This window comes from Rissa tridactyla, chromosome 7 (genome assembly GCF_028500815.1).
Source record: "Rissa tridactyla isolate bRisTri1 chromosome 7, bRisTri1.patW.cur.20221130, whole genome shotgun sequence".
In the NCBI taxonomy this organism is placed as follows: domain Eukaryota; kingdom Metazoa; phylum Chordata; class Aves; order Charadriiformes; family Laridae; genus Rissa; species Rissa tridactyla.
Genome location: NC_071472.1, coordinates 7,657,424 through 7,673,597, shown reverse-complemented (window position 1 = coordinate 7,673,597; position 16,174 = coordinate 7,657,424). Strand labels below are relative to the sequence as shown.

General features: G+C 39.5%; 1 protein-coding gene across 2 annotated transcripts; it reads right to left on the bottom strand.

The window, feature by feature from the left end:
* Window positions 1-1,030: 1,030 nt before the first annotated feature.
* MCM6 (minichromosome maintenance complex component 6) lies at window positions 1,031-16,174 on the bottom strand. 2 transcript variants are annotated; one of them, XM_054209688.1, is made up of 17 exons: window positions 16,025-16,174; window positions 15,201-15,347; window positions 14,552-14,662; window positions 13,810-14,059; window positions 12,971-13,136; window positions 12,739-12,884; window positions 11,698-11,848; window positions 10,883-11,024; window positions 9,747-9,888; window positions 9,497-9,604; window positions 8,743-8,898; window positions 7,568-7,696; window positions 6,310-6,471; window positions 5,050-5,185; window positions 4,613-4,771; window positions 3,197-3,336; window positions 1,031-2,568 (listed from the first exon to the last, which is right to left on the bottom strand). In XM_054209688.1, the coding sequence occupies exons 1-17, from the start codon at window positions 16,132-16,134 to the stop codon at window positions 2,455-2,457; spliced, it is 2,469 nt and encodes an 822-aa protein (XP_054065663.1). In that variant the 5' UTR covers window positions 16,135-16,174; the 3' UTR covers window positions 1,031-2,454. The 2 variants fall into 2 exon arrangements, with proteins under 2 accessions (XP_054065663.1, XP_054065662.1); XM_054209687.1 differs by having other exon boundaries at window positions 1,032-2,568; window positions 4,613-4,780.

Here is a 16,174-nt window from a genome sequence, read left to right as displayed (position 1 = left end):
TCTATTTCAGAGGAAGATAAAATAAGTAGACAATACTTTTCATCTCCTTTTAGCCTTTTTTGGCTTAAGAGGAATCCCAGCACAGATCTAAATGCAGAAAATATCAAGAGTGGAGTTATCTGCATTGCTGGGTCTGGGTGCCACCATGGCTCAGGGTGGGCAGGCCAGCAAGGGGCACGTTTGTGCTGTAATTCTTGGGTGCATAAAGGAAATCTGAGACGTGGCATTTCACCCGCTCGGAACAGTGGTTGTTACCTGAATTCAGGAAGCAGCAAGAATGTGTGTCCTCATGCCCAATAACATTGAGGAATTTGAACAATATCGTTTTATTGCTTTCCAAAGTACTCCTTCCTTCAGCCTTGAGAACACATGCTCTCTCAGCAGGGTGGACACATACAGATCACCTACCTGAGCTGCTGCAGGGAAGAGACAGCTCGACTTTTCTACATTCAAATACAGCACAACTGTAGAACTGAGAACATTTTGCAGAGTCTCCTGTCTGTGCTGCCTAAATACAGAACATATTTAAATCAACTAAACACAAAATTCTACATAACTACATTAAAAAGCCAGTTCCATCTCCCACTTTATTTCCTTTAAGAACCAGCTTTTTGTCTAAAGCATACCTGGAATCAGCTGGGCAACCTACTGCTCTGTCAAGAAATACTATCTTTAAGTTACGGTAGAAAATATCTCTCAACTTCTGCTGTTACTCAAGTAGCCAATGTTATAGCTTATTACAGGGATTGTAATTTATGTACTTTGACCCTATCTGATTCCCAGGTGGTTCTTTTTTTTTTTTTTTCAGGAAGCCTTGAAAAGCTTGCTGAAACATTGTGCTTGCTGTTCTGAATGTCCAAGTAAGTACTCCAGGTTTTTTCCCCCCCGATGTTTGAATAACAAGTTTGAATAGGAATTTTACAGCACCATCTGCTGCTTATTTTTCAGTAGAGCAGTGTCAACTCAAAGAAGCATATATAGAAAGAGAAGCAGAAAAACTACTTAACTTTCTCCATGTGAAATATATTTATTATCAAACTAAGATCGGGGGGGGGAGAAGAGGGGGAAACAGAGAATGAAGTATAAACACCTTCCTGTTCTTATTTTGAAAATAAATTACGATCAATATAGAATAAAATGAAACTGCTGTTGTAAGTGGGTGGCAATTCATAACGAAATGCAGCATTCACCAGCTGCAGTTTATGAAAGAAATTAGCAGAGACAAGTTACTGCAGCCAGAGTTTGTGCCAAGTGAGAAGGTAGTGCTGTTGGTGAAAAATATTTATGATTCCTTCCATTCCATAAATATAACTGTTATCGTTAATGATATGCTTCATTAGACTGAGGTATATCTTTCCAAAGCTGGGGGACACTAACAAAAAAGGCGACTGTCTTACAAACCAGCTCCATTTCTGGACCTGCTTCAGAAACAGTTATTTCACATTATTTACACTTAAAATATATATCTTTTGTATCTTTCATGATCTTACAACTGTTTCTTAGGTGCTGGTATCAGGCTGACACGACAAATATTCACGTATTTTTAAATCTTAATAGATTATTTAATAATCCCATAGAATACAGCAAATAAATGAGAACAAGAGAAACTTCAGTAAAACTTTTGTATAGATGAATCTACAAACAAGTTTACAAATACAGTCTTAAAAGTCCCTCACAAATTATGGCAGTTTTCAATTCACTTACAAGTCAAGACATTCATCAAGATGGGGCTTTCTGACCTCCTGACTTAAAGCCTTGCTTTGGGCTTGGCTATTTTCAATTATCTATTTTACGTATGCAACAGGAGCATACACATCTTTAGTCCATCTAAAAAGAAAGAGAAGCAATCAAGAGTTTCTCACTACCCATTACTGGAAGTTTAAAAAAACTTCTTAAAAAACAGCATCTGCCATCCAGGAAATTTAATCTTTCTTAAGACATTAAGCATTTAGATCACTACTTTTTCAGCCTCGAAGCATAGGCATAGAAAACAGCAATCCCACATACGAGTGACAACAAATCCACCCCCAGAGATATCCAGACATTTAATCATCTTTTATTTATGGTAATAAGAAAAGCAGTAAAAACCTATAGCATAAAAAGTTTACTAAATACAATAGAAGAACAATGCAAAACTCCTCTCATTAAAACAGAAGCATCTACATAGCTTGAGGCTGAAAACAGCTATTGAATTATTCTCCTCTGCATCTGGATCATGGCAGTGAAACCCGGAATTAATAACGAAACTAATATATAAGTGTGTCATTTCTTTAAAAACTTTCAAGATAAGCTCAGTGTAAGCTCATATATTACTAACCGCACATCGGCGCATTCCACAGTAAAGTGTTCATATGAATTTAGGATGTTAGCTATGCAGCAACCATTGCAAGAATGCAGAAAAGAATGCATTTTCCAACATATGACAAGTCAGCTCTACAATCCAGTCCTCAGCCCTTAGTCTTCCAGCAGATAGTTTGGGTTGACAACCAGGTATGGATCTTCATCAAAAGTCTCCTCTTCTCTGGATCCTCTCAGTCCTGACTGGGACAGTTCTATCAGAATGTGGTCCTGCAACAGACAAATATTTGTATTCAAACAGGAATCATAAAGGTTTGTTTGTATTTTTTGAAAGGCATCTCCTTTTTAAACTGGTAGCATCTCTTATTGATGAATTACTTAACCCTTTTAATTGTGAACTCCCTCTTTAACAGGTTCCTAATCATAACAAACATGTTCAGTGGAAATCTCTTATATGTTGTATGTTTTCCGGGAACACTTCAATCTATTCGTTTTGTGCCTTTAAAAATTAGAAATATTTTATACTTTCATATTTTTTCCTCCAAAATGCCCTAGTGCCCCTGTGACTTTGTCTATTGGATAAAGGGTTGTTTGCATTTCTGTATCTTAATGTATAACTAACACCACAGAACTACAGAAAAATAGCACTTACACTTTTATAGGGACATAATATGGCACTTCAAACTTTTACTTACACACATCTCTAATTTATTTCAGTGTTTTCTCTATAACTATTTTTTAACACATATTAAACAAAGAAGGCACTTATACTGCATCAGTCAATGATATGGAAGCACAAAACACATTTCTCAAATTAGCAATGTATTCTATTAAAAACGAATCATTGCACTATATAAGTTAAAACCCTTTTTCACTATCCACACATCTCTATACATACATAATGCGTGAGTCGGTGAATGACTCTCTCTATGATCTTCTTCTTATTTATTAGTTCTTCTTCAGATTCTATTTCAGATTCAATTTCCTTTAGATACCAATTAATAAGTTCACTCTTCTTTATTGATGAATCGTCCTCTTCTGCAAAGAAAATTATTTGCATAAACAGCAGCAGTAAGACACCATTAAAACCATAAGAGAAAAGGATTTCTATGGTAACATTTACAATGCTGAAGAGAGAAACATGCAATAGCCCATCAGACTTTTGTCTGTTTCTTAAATCAGTATGTTTTATACAGGAGGCTGTTGTATCACAGCTTAATTGTAGACATCTAGATTAAGAGTTGAAGCTTTCATTTCTATGCATCCATGTGGCTTACAACTTAAAATGAGCAGTCTAGCAACTGCCTTCAGCTTCAAGAAAAAGCAGTCGTAAGGAGTTGTGGAACCTTCCTCTATGGGCAAAAGAAAACCGTCATCCAATGCTGAAGAGGTCATCCTTCTACAAATACTCAGTATTTTGAACAGATACTGTATTTTCTGCACTTATCCAAAGGCTTTGTAATATTGTTATATGCTTTCAGACATCTGCTGCATTTCATCACCGGAACGGCCTCATTGCAACTGAAACATTTCCTCTCCCCAAGAGAAGATGCAGCCATTTGGCACATACTGGTTAAGTATATACTTTAGGCTGTGGTTGCTGGCATGCATTAAAGCTCTTGCTAGTTTTCATTGCTGCCGACTATTCTAGCTAGGTTAACCAGCATATGCGACAAATCCTTTTCTGGATCTGCTCTGTTGACATGCTCCTTGATTTACCAGGTTTTGACAAATAACTAAAATACCAGAGCTAGAAAGTCCAAGAAGCCATATTTGTATCATCAGATGTAGTACGGCCACATGTGTACAGGGTCACACCTGACCTGACAAGCTTGGTGTCTCAGCAGGAGTGAAAATCCCATGTGCAGCAGCCTAAGATGTAGAAACAGTTGCTCCCTGAACCGATGCAGCTACCTGTGCTGAACCTCAGCACAGTGGGATTAGTTCACTCAGGGCAGTTAAGTTTGTAAGCCTCTGCAGCGGCCACTCTGTTAACATGTCTAAAGTACTTCAGGGTGCAAAGCAGCAAAGATTTTACTCACAGTAATGTTTAATGTTTACCAAATTACACTGAAAAATGCACAGGAGGAAGTGGCAACCGTTGTTCAAAGATCTGTGATCACAACCTTCTATCCTAACTTTTTGATACATGACATGCTCAAGTGCTTTCTCTAAAGTGTCTGAAAGATACAGCTTTCTTCACAGCTAAAAAATTCCCTTCTGAGCTTCTGATGAATTTGTTTTAGTAAAGAGCCCATGCACACATGGCAAGGCAACTCAGGGTCTACTGTCTTTTTAATAAACAAATTCTTACCTTCTTCTGCTTTCCTGAGATGCAGCACCAGGAGATTAGAAATTCGTCGATACTCAGAGAAGCCCAGTCTAAGAGAAGCTTTGGGTGCAGCATCCTTGTTCATGTCCTCAGAATGGCCATTGATCCCATTCACAAGACCATTGACCCCAGCGGGAGCTTCTGCCTCACCTGTTTGGACACATGTCCAGGTTTAAATCTACAACATCTTTTAACTGTTTAATTCTCTGAGCCACCGAAAAGTTGCATTGACTGAACGGGTGAGCATACCCACAAGGAGGCTGAAGAACTAAGAGAGTTAAGAATAGGAGTCAGGATTCCTAGACCTTATTACATGAGAAGTAGTTGAGAAACAAGAGAGACGCATATACTCAAACAAGGTAAGCTGTAAGGCATGGAAGTACTCTCCTCTTTGAAAAAATTCTCTACAAGTAATTTACCATTGACTCCATCTTGGTCCTCTTGATCCTCTATTTGCTGTTCATCATCTTGGTCTAAATTGATGTCAGGAGTCTCAACTCTAATGATGGACTTATTTAAAAGCCTGAAAGCTTCCTTCACATGTTTCGGGTGAACCTGGGGAATGTTTCAAAAAACACGTATTAAATAAGCATGGTGGCTCTTCTAACGTTAGAAGCTTTTTTTTCCCCCCAATAGCTCCAGAAATTCACCCCTGTTGACAAAGGGTCTTTCTACCCGTCTCACCTGATTAATCCTAAGCACTAAAGATGCTGCAAGTCAAATTATATCCCACTATAAGTACTCTGAGTTGACACAAGGTTACCGAGGGAATAAGCAGCCTGATGAATCTTTCAGGCTTTAGCGATCATGTGGAGTTAATAAAATTTTTACTAAAGCCGAGAACATTTTGAAGATAGATCAGTGGAGCAAGAAACATGAAAGAAATGGGTCTGCACCATAATTAATTGTAATTAGTAAGTCTCTCCTCTGGAGTTGAAAAGCAAAAACTGGGAAAATCATCTCTAGCTGAGCCATAAGCTAAAAGCTATTTGTTTCTTTATAAGCTGAATTTAATTAAGAAGAACCCAAGGGGTGTCCTTCTTACACAACCAGTGAGCAAGTTTCTATCACTGCATGTGTCATGTAACCCCTAATCAACATTTCAAAAAGCCTGCTGAGTTTTGAAGCAGGGACTAGATGGATAATAGTCATACTGCAGTTAATAGCCATAACACAATATAAGTGTCAACACTGGCTGACGTGAGGAGTAGCTCAGATCACAAATACAAGTAGTCTTAGGGAGGTTCAGATACTTTGATGAACTTTGGCTTTTTAGATTGCAGGTGGAAGAGAGCTGAGAGAGATTACAAACTGCACAAGGTTAGGAGAGAGACACTGTCAACAGCCCTCGCTGATACTAGTAGATGATTGTCCTTCCTATTTGTCACGATTTGACAGGTAACAGGCTGAGAGTGCTGATACAACTGTAATGCAAAAACATGGATGTTCTCAGTTTGGACCATCTGATCTCAGTTTCACAAGACATACCTTAAAAACAGTATTTCTGGCATACAAATTCAGACCAAGTATGACCACACTGCAAGTGAAAACATGATGCAAGCTCTCCTCCTCACCCACAGGATTTCGATACATACAATACCATAGTCAAATAGCAAAGCCAGACCTCCCACAACATTTTTACAAACATTTATACAAACTTTCATCAAAAAACCTGATACCTCATCACAGCAGTGCATACGGGCCATAGCTTCAGACAGCCGAATCATGCTTTCCAACTGTCGCACTGTGATTCTCCAGGACGACTTTGTCACTCCAGTGCCATCACGCTGCCGTAGTCGTTTATACTGCTCCACTATGAAGTCCTCAGACTCCTTAGATATCTTTGTGACATAAGACAGTATGACAGTTTGCCATGTAAAGGTATTAAAGTTTATGCTTCTTGCATCAGATTGGCAGTTCCCAGACTTTTCTGTACTAGCCACAGCTTTTCTCTGACATATTCTAAGCTATGCACACACTATACATAAAAATAATGACAATCATATTATGTTAAAATTATATTGTAAAAATGATTACAGCAACAATGATATTACAATAAGTACTTTCACGCGTCAATTATTTTTAGAGCAGATTTTTGATCATTTCTATTTTTCTGTTCCACAAACTTGCTTCATGTCTGTCCCTACTAGTTTGTTCTATGTTTATTTACCTTTTATTCTGCATGCAAAACCACACACAAGCATACACTCAACATACTAACACCAACTACAGCTTTGTGCATATGCTTTTTAACCTGAGTCTATCTGCACATACGCAGATCCAACTGGAAAAGAAATACCCCACGACATGGAAATTAAATGGGAATTTTCAAAACTCTGTAAGAGAGGGTGTCCTCTCCTTCCTTTTAAAAAGAACTACATTAGATGAACTTCTCAAAAATCTAACACACAGCCCATACAAACTGCTATTTGGATAGACCACAAAAATTTGTACTTAGAACAGTTTCCCATGTTCTGTATTTCACCACAAAAAAAAAGCAAAGAAATATTGAGGAACAATACCCTTTTAAAATAAGGCCAAACAAACTGTTTGATTAAGCAGGAAGTCAATAAAATACAAGAATCTCTGCAGCAGCTGTGCTGAATAACCCATGCCTTTGAGGTATGAGAAAGCTATGAAATGACCCCTCAGTTGTTCTAGACAGTGGTTAAGAACTGCCACGAAAGCGGTTAAGACTACTGATTCTAACATAGTCTTAGCTGGGCTTGCTGGGTTTCACGAGTCCAAAAAAAAAGAGTACATGGCTCCAAAATATGCTATGTTTCTAGATAAAAACAGAGTTTATGGCTCCTTTCCTAGTCTTGAAAGAACACTACACTAAGTGTCTTTGCATTTGCTGTAAAAAAGCGTGATACAGAGTGACTGTTCCTTTGGACCACCTCATACAGAACAACTTATACAAGAAAGTAGAATTACCTTTGGTTTAAACTGTCTTGCAAATAGCAGATACCTTCTAATGTCATCTAATGAATAGACACGATCAACAGATTCTTCCACTCTGGAATGCAGATCCACTATGCGTCTGGCAATGGCGTAATCTGTAACCTGGGATATTATTGCTCTGTCAGATCATTTTCACAACATCAGCCAAATATCAGAACAACAGCTATATTCTTCTTTCCCATTCCCTTCCCTTGCTTGTACTCCAGAAGCCAGACTCTATGCCAGAAGACCCAGGAGAATGCCCTGGAGGTTTTTAATACAAGGAAACACAGCAGAGAAGGGATAAAAGGCAGTTTTAGGATTTATAACCTCTTGGAACTCTCCTGGGTTACAACTTAGCCACAGAACAGGCAGAAAGCAGCACTTTGCAGCGTGGGAACTGCTTTCTTCCTTTTCAGCCTACACTGTCTCTTTCATCAGTCCCTTCTCAAATAGAATAATCACTTTGAGCAAAACAGTGGAGAGAATAGCACTGAACCGACATTAATCTCTGTATCTCATGCGTTCCCAAGGCAAACACCACATAGGCAGGTGGTAGCAGTCTTAGCCTTAGTGACCAGTGATTTGTAAAAATGACTAATGTTTTTAAGTGTGTAGGTCAAATCACTACAAGATGAAAAGGCAGTATCCTTGTGTTCAGCAGAGTATGTTCAAATTTGTACTGCCAGCTTTTAACTTTGCAGACAGGGAAGAAAAGAAGAAGCAAGACACTCTCATGAAATCAGCTTCATCTAAATTTTCAGAAGGCCACCAAGACGGTCAGAGGGCAGGAGCACATGATGTATGAGGAGAGGCTGAAAGAGATGGGTCTGTTGTCTGCAGAAAAGAAAGCACCTGCCTCATTGGCAAGTATCTATGCGATGTAGCCAGATCGTTCTTAGAAGTACAGATTGACAACAGGCAATCAACATAAACTGAACCATGAGAAATTCTGGTTAGATATAAAAGTTATTATTATTTTTTAAACACATGAGAGTTGTCAGTAGGGCCTAGAGGCTGCAGAATCTCCATGCTTGGAGATATACAAAACTCACCAGGTCAAGGTCTTGGCAACCTGTTCTCAAAGATCTGCTTTGAACAGGAGGTTAGAGTAGAGACCTCCAGAGGTCTTTTCTGACATAAATTTTTCTACAATTCCTTAGAATTACCTCATTACATTCATCCACAAGGATGAAGAAGAGATCAAAGCGAGACATGATGGGAGCTGACAGGTTTATATTCTGTTTCAGTGACTTGGATCTGTCGTAGCGCCCACCAACTGGGTTTGCCGCAGCCAAAATGGAGGTCCTGGCATTCAGGGTAGCCTGACAATGAAAATAAATTTAAAAAAAAGAATGACATCTGTGAGCTCTTGCTAAATCAACTCATTGCAATTCAAATGGGTCCAGCGTAACATCTTTTAGATGAAGTTTCAATGGAGGTATTACAGCAATCACTCCTCAAGAACCTAAACTCTTCTAACCAGCCCTTTCTCAACAGATCTCTGCCCCAAAACACAGTTTGATGAATCAATATTTTAACATTGCCACTCTCTTGCCAACAATACTGAAACAAGCCCTTAAAACTGCTTTTCAATACACCCTGTTTTTAACAGCACAAATATACACTTTACTTCTACAAATACACATAAATCTGTATCTTCTTTTGGGGTTACTTCAAGATTAGGATTTTCCCATTTTCTGTTTCCTGCCCGCTACTATCTCTTTTCTTCATTTCAGTAACATTTCTGGTTCTTTCTGAGTATGTGGCACAAAAACTTTTTAGGTAAGTGTTCTCTCTCCTGCCACAGTGAGTCAGCTGCAGAGCTGACACGAAAACCTGACAGATGATGCTACAGCAGTACATGCAACAAACTGTCGGGCAATCATACAGACCACACAACAGAGGAATAGCAGCAGCTACCTTTACTCCTGCTTTAGTAATGGATATAGTCTGCTGCTCCATTGCTTCATGAATGGCTACTTGATCCCGCACATCCATTTTGTCAAATTCATCAATGCAACAAACCCCCTGCAGAGGAAGAGCAAAAAATAGTAAGCTACCCAAATTCAATCACTTTTGGAAAAAAAGCATCATTAAGACTATTTGGGGCTCTTGGTCAACCATCAAAACCATTCCAGGATGCAGGAACCTCTCTAGTTCCTGGACTCACATTATCTGCCAGCATCAGGGCTCCAGCTTCAATGACAAATTCATGAGACTCTTCATCTTTTACAACAGCCGCTGTTAGACCAGCAGCACTGGAGGCTTTTCCGCTGGTGTATACTGCACGAGGACTGAACTCATCCACATGCCTATGGAGAGAAATAACAGTGAGGAATTGTGTTGCACAAACTTAAAAAAGTCAGATTAAATCCTGCAGAAATGAGGTAGCTGTCATGCAGTGTTGCTTTCAACCTCTCAGGCCAGGGCTTGCTCCTTACTTCAGGAAGCAATATTTAGGTAGGCCCTCCCACCTAAAATGATGTTGGAGCAAGCCTTTGAAAATAATCCTTATCTAACTGCAGTCTATCACATGTCTGTTATTCACCTGTGCTTACACCAGCAGAAAAACAATCCAGACCTCCTCCCACAAGTTTTCTGCTGATTTCACAAGCTAACACAGCTCCTTGCGGGTCAGGTAAATGTCAGCACAAGGGAACAAATGGCTTCATAGCAGGAAGCAGCAAGACTGACCACAGGCAGCCCAAGGCAGCTTTTGTGGTGCCTCTACATTTCTGAGTTGCAGTATATGCTGCAAGGACCTCAGTTGCACGGAGAACAACGCAGAGGTACATGAGCAACATAATAAGATAAAACCATATTAAATAGAATTTCAAATAAAAAAGCATTATAGCATAAATCATAATTATTTCATAATTATTTTTCAGGGTTAATAGCTGCCTGTTTGTCCAAAGTGCTAGGACCTATTAATTTAGATTAAGCTAAAAATAAAAAAGAAAAAAAAAATATTTCATCTATCTTGGATATTTTAAGATATGTAATAATTTTTGTATTTTTAATATTCAATGTCTTCTGAAAAATCTTTGGAATACCATACATCCATAACTGCCTAAGGAACAAAAAAAACCCAAGTCTTAATTAATTCTTTGTTATTATCACAGGGACTGGTTGAGTTTACTTCAGCCCTATTCAAGTGATTCAACCACATCCAAATAATTCCTGGAAAATGTTCTCAAATATTTTACTTCTCTTTCCTCTGTTTAACATAGAAAAGGCTCAGTACACATTTATAGCTCTAGTCACACTGGACAATATTTAAATACTGAATTTTAATGAGATGCTTACTTTAGAAATTGACTCTTGGCTGTACTTGGATCACCAACAACACAGACATTGATGTCCCCACGCAATGAAGTGCCTTCTGAAGTGGTCTTAGGAACTCCTCCAAAAAGCATCAGCAGGACCCCACGTTTCACTTCATCATTACCTGCCCCAGAAAAGACACTCAACTAAAAATCTAAAGAAACCATCACATTTTTCTTATTTAAAAAAAAAAAACTTCAGCCCATTAAAGTTTTACAGCGTCTGGGCACATCTGCTCAGAATTTACCTATTTGCTAAACATCCACTAAAACTGCATTTATATGCTTGATACAGATTCAGGGAAGAATGACTCAGAAAGCAGTGTAATTCCTTTATGCTACAGTGGCTCCGAATATGGACCAAATTCGTCTGATCAAACTTTTCAGACATAACCAACATAAGTCCTCAAACTAGTGCTGAGCCAGAAACAACTGCAAACATATACATGCACGCATACATGCACAAGAGCACACAAATGTTTGGAACCCTTAAATCTTTTGAAAAACGCCCATAAAAAATAAAGCTTATATCCAACTGTCAACTGTAGGGTTTAGTAGTAGATCATGCAGTAGCAAAACCAACCATTTTGCCTAGTCTTGCAGGCCTTAATGGTTAAACACAGGAATTATTGCAGGAAACACATTCTTCTTTTCAAGCATAACCAGTACTGGAGGGGAGAGTTTGTGGTAGTTGGCACAGGGCTTTCAAGCTTTCCCAAAATGGCACTACACAGACAGCAAAACGAATAAATATTTTCACAAGTGAAATCTTCCCTAAGGCAACAATGGGACTCTTACCATGGATAGTGGGGAACAGGCTGGTGCACAGATTATGGTAAAGGTTCTTATCTTGGCTCATTTCAAACACCTTTTCCCACTCTTTCACAGACATTTGGTTTTTAATGCTTTCTGCAGTCTGTTCTTCATCTCGGAGCTCTTTTCCACCAAACTAAACAAAGGAAATAAAAAGAAATAAAAGTCATAAAAGTCATAACATGGTCAGTACTGAATGCGAGTACTGCAGACAGGAGGTTAGACAAACTTGCTCTGTAAACTGAATGGGTGGAACACATTCAGAAAAGCTGACCTTGGGCTAAGGAAGCTCATCACCTTATACCTTTAAAAACAAAAGACAATTTCCTAGCGGACAAAATAAATGGAGTATAACTTCAGCTAGTGAGAAAAACACAGGAGAGACGCTTGTCCAGAGATTAAAAAGAGAGTAAACCGCTATGGCTTCCTTTGGCTAAAATTTGCCTTTGTAAGCATTCTTCATTAACTGGAATTTACAAGGTCTTTCATTACTCTGGAATGAGGCAGGAAACTCCTACACCTAGAAAATAACATATACTGTTTTTATTCTATGTGATGGTGAAGCTGGTAGCAGAATTATAGATTAAAATATCATACCGTACTAAAACCCAGCCATAGTCAGTATTACATATTATGTTGTAATAACATCCCAAGATGTTACGCGATAAATCAGCGGGAACAAGGATTGTTGTTTTCCTTGTGACAAAATGAAGCAATAGGATTTCATGGAGGAAAAGGAAGTGCTGCAGAAATGGATGAAAGCTGAATGGAAATAAATGGACCATTTAGCTCTTTAGAATAAATTGATAACATTGGTAATCACATCCGTGAAAACTGCTAGGAGCAATAAAGACAAGAAAAAAAACTTGCTATATAAATTCAAACAGAATATAAAGACAGTCAAATGCACAGGAAGGTGGTACACATACATATTTAAAGCTTTAAATTCCTGCTCCCTAATGCAAGATAAACCATACAGAGCAGAAATCATCAATACCTTTAAATCTACTTTCTATCCAAACTCACCCGTGGATTTGTTGGTGCAACGTAACAAGCTAGAAAGACTAGCTTATATGACAGCTCTCTGACTCCAAGGGCCCGAAGTCCTCGGATGCCTTCTGTTTCATAGCCCTCCGTCCCACTCACCCGGGAGCCAGTTTCTGCGCGCACCCCTGCCGTTAGAGTGAGAGTCAGAACAGCAGTTCCCAGCACAAGCAGGAGGGACACATCATCTAGGTCATGAGCGGGAGCAACAAACCTGGTGTTGAGAGCTGGGACACATCAGGCACGACAATCAGTGACCCTGTGAAGTCACATTTGTCACCTGCCTGAGCAGACTCCACTGCTTCTGCACGCAAGATCACTTCCACGCTGCGAGGAATGCTACCACGCGGCAGCTCAGCCTGCGTCTCCTGAATGCGAACCTGGGGAGGGAGAGAATATTAAGCACCTCACGGATGTCACCAAATTTGAAACTGCTTCAAAAGCTAAGCTGCTAATACAGTAAGTAAGGGGCATTTGCTTTCTGTCATGCGTATCAATCATGAAACTTATCTTACAGTAAGACAAGCAAGTAAAAAAGCCCTTCACTAATCAGTATTTAAGAAGAGGATGCACAGTGGCCACAATGGCAATTCTGAGGGCTAGGAAAAGCAACTTGAAGAGTCCAGTTAATGTGACTGACGCTAAATATTATTGCGGGAAGTAATGTGCTGAGGATTTGGCAGAGTAAATCAATCTGGAAGAGCAAAACATTGCAGATACTAAAGACACTGCTTTTCATACTCATATAAAAAAACTACACATGATGTACCTGTGACAGAAGACTGACAATGCCTTGAATATGTGGCTTTTCAGTGGCTTACTTAGACAATAAATGTCATGCAACAAAACTGCTTCGATACTATTCATCATTTCCCATGCTTAAACATAAGCCATCCACAGACAGAAAGAAACTATTTCCAGAAACTAGCATGCCTTTTCTTGAGGTCTTTTCTTGATGTTGACAGAACCAAAATGTGTAGCAGTACAAACAACACCTTTCAACTACCACAAGAACACCACTGTTCGTCCTCCTCCCCAACCTCACCACTGTACCTTTTGGAAATCAACAAATCTTGATTTGTTTGTGTCCAGCAGGAATCTCCTCCTATTGGCACAGACTGGGTTTCTGCAAATGTTTGGCTGCGTGTATTTAAACTGCTGTTCCACATCTTTAATCACTGTTTGGCAGTCGAGGCACAGGAAGGTTCCACTTACAAGCTCAGGATGGACTGGGTGGGTACGTACCACCTGTCCACTGATACGCATCAGTGAGCCAATTTTTGCTGATGTCAGTTCTCGAATTCTGTTTAAAACAGAAATTCATAGAGTTTAAATTCTTGAGTTGACATTTTTAGGCCCAGGGTACTACCCAAGTTTGAAGATGCAACATAGTTTCATTCAGTCTGTGACTAAAGAACAGTTGTAACAGACAAAAGTAACAAAGAATATTTTCTCATTTCATGATTTTACATAAACTCTTAGATTAATGCTAGAAGTCAAACCAATGCAAAAGTTACTTCACTGGTGCTTCAAAAGCAACATACTCTAAATCACTTTTTTATATTAGAGAAGTTACATTTGTTTGTGGAATACAATGAATGTAAGTATCCGAGTATGATCCACAAATGAAAAACTGTTTCAAGAAATACCCTGCACAAGATCAGGAAACTTCTTCATAACTGTATTGGTCAACTGTATATTTCATGCTATATAACCAAAACATTTTCAGTATGCTTTGACATTTTTTTGCTAGTATTAAAAATGCACAAGTTTCTGGAATTAATAATCATCTTACTTGTGTCTGGTAGGTAGATCTTGGAATGCAACGTAAAAGTCCTTGTTTGAAGGAACATTTCCATGGTCTTTAGCAAAAGTCTTTACTGCTCGGCAGAGGTAAGGGTAAACCCTGAAATACAGAAAAAAAGTTCAAACTTTATAGAAGCTATCAAAATGCCTTTGTTGCTTTAGGCTACATCAAAGGCTCGTATAATAAAATTCCAGGTTCTGGCTTTTACTGCCACATTATGTAAGAACATACAAAAACTAATCTAAATATGCTAAACACGCGATTACTGCATAATAATGTGATTTGCTTTATTGTCTGAAAACAGACTTTTTAAAGTCTCATTTTATGAAAGTTTTACCCTTATATTAAGAAGTAGATCCTCAAAATAAGCCACTGCCTCAATAAAGTATTTTCAGAGCAAGAAGTTCTAGTTTATTCCATATTCCCATACTGACCATCTACCATAAATGCAATTGCCTAGTTAACTAATGGTTTCCAGAGAGGAATCCATTAAGAAATAAGTTTTGATCCAGAAAAAACAAATAAAAATTCTTAAACTTAATTGTTAAGCAGATAAACCTCTCATTTTTTACATATAAGATGTTATGGGCCTGAAACCGCAGCATTGCTCACCTCTCAGGTAACGTTTACACTTTACCTGTAAAATTCCTCCTGAATAGTGGTAGAGAGCTGCTGATTGAACTGCTCCAAATCTGCAAAGCTTACGATCAGCGTGTTCCGCTCTGGCCGAATCAGTTCTTCAGCATCACGCAAGTATTTGACCTCCCCATCACTGTTCTGGAACCTGAAAATGATTCAGGAAAACGTTTCATAATTATATATCATGCTGCAATTGAATACTTCTGAATTCAGGAGAGAAAGAGGACTGCAGATGTTAAGGAGTGTGCAAGAGAAAGATGGCATCCCAGAGTGCCTGACAAACATCTTCTACAACAACATTTTTCCTCCGCCCCCTCCCCTTGCTACATCCGTTATATCAATGCATTTCATACGGAATTTTATTTAGGGGTTTTGTTTTGTGGGAGTTTTATTTATGGGTTTTTGCAAAACGGATTTGTGTTTTGTGTTTGTTTTGTGATGATATTAACAGTTTCCTTACTTGCGGGGTCCCCCAGAGGGGCAAAACATAGGGAGTCAGACATACTAAGATGTAACAATCAAGCCACGAAAGGGATTTTCAACCCCAACTTTGTTAAAAGGGGCCAAGCACACCCAAAAAAGTCCCGCCGAAAGCTCTCGAGGAAGGGTTTTGCCAGTCAAGCATACCTGTCCGCACCTGACGGCCGAGCAGCGCCGGGCCCAGGCGACAGGAGAGCTTTCCTGACCGACACACGAGGGACCGGGGGACAGGGCCCTGACAGGATCCCGCCCTCGCCAAATGGCGGCCCCCTCAGTGAGGCGCCTGCGGCCCCGCCGCCTCCCGACGGCCCTGCCCGCCCAGCCCGGCCCCTCCTCACTCACTCTTCTAAGAAGTCCTGGAACAGCTTCTGGCACTTCTCCGCCACTTCATCGCGGAGCTGCTGGTGCTGCTGCGCCGCCACCGCGTCCCCCGCCGCCGCCGCCAGGTCCATCCTGCCGCCGCTGCCACCTCAGACCCGGCCCCCAGCCCGG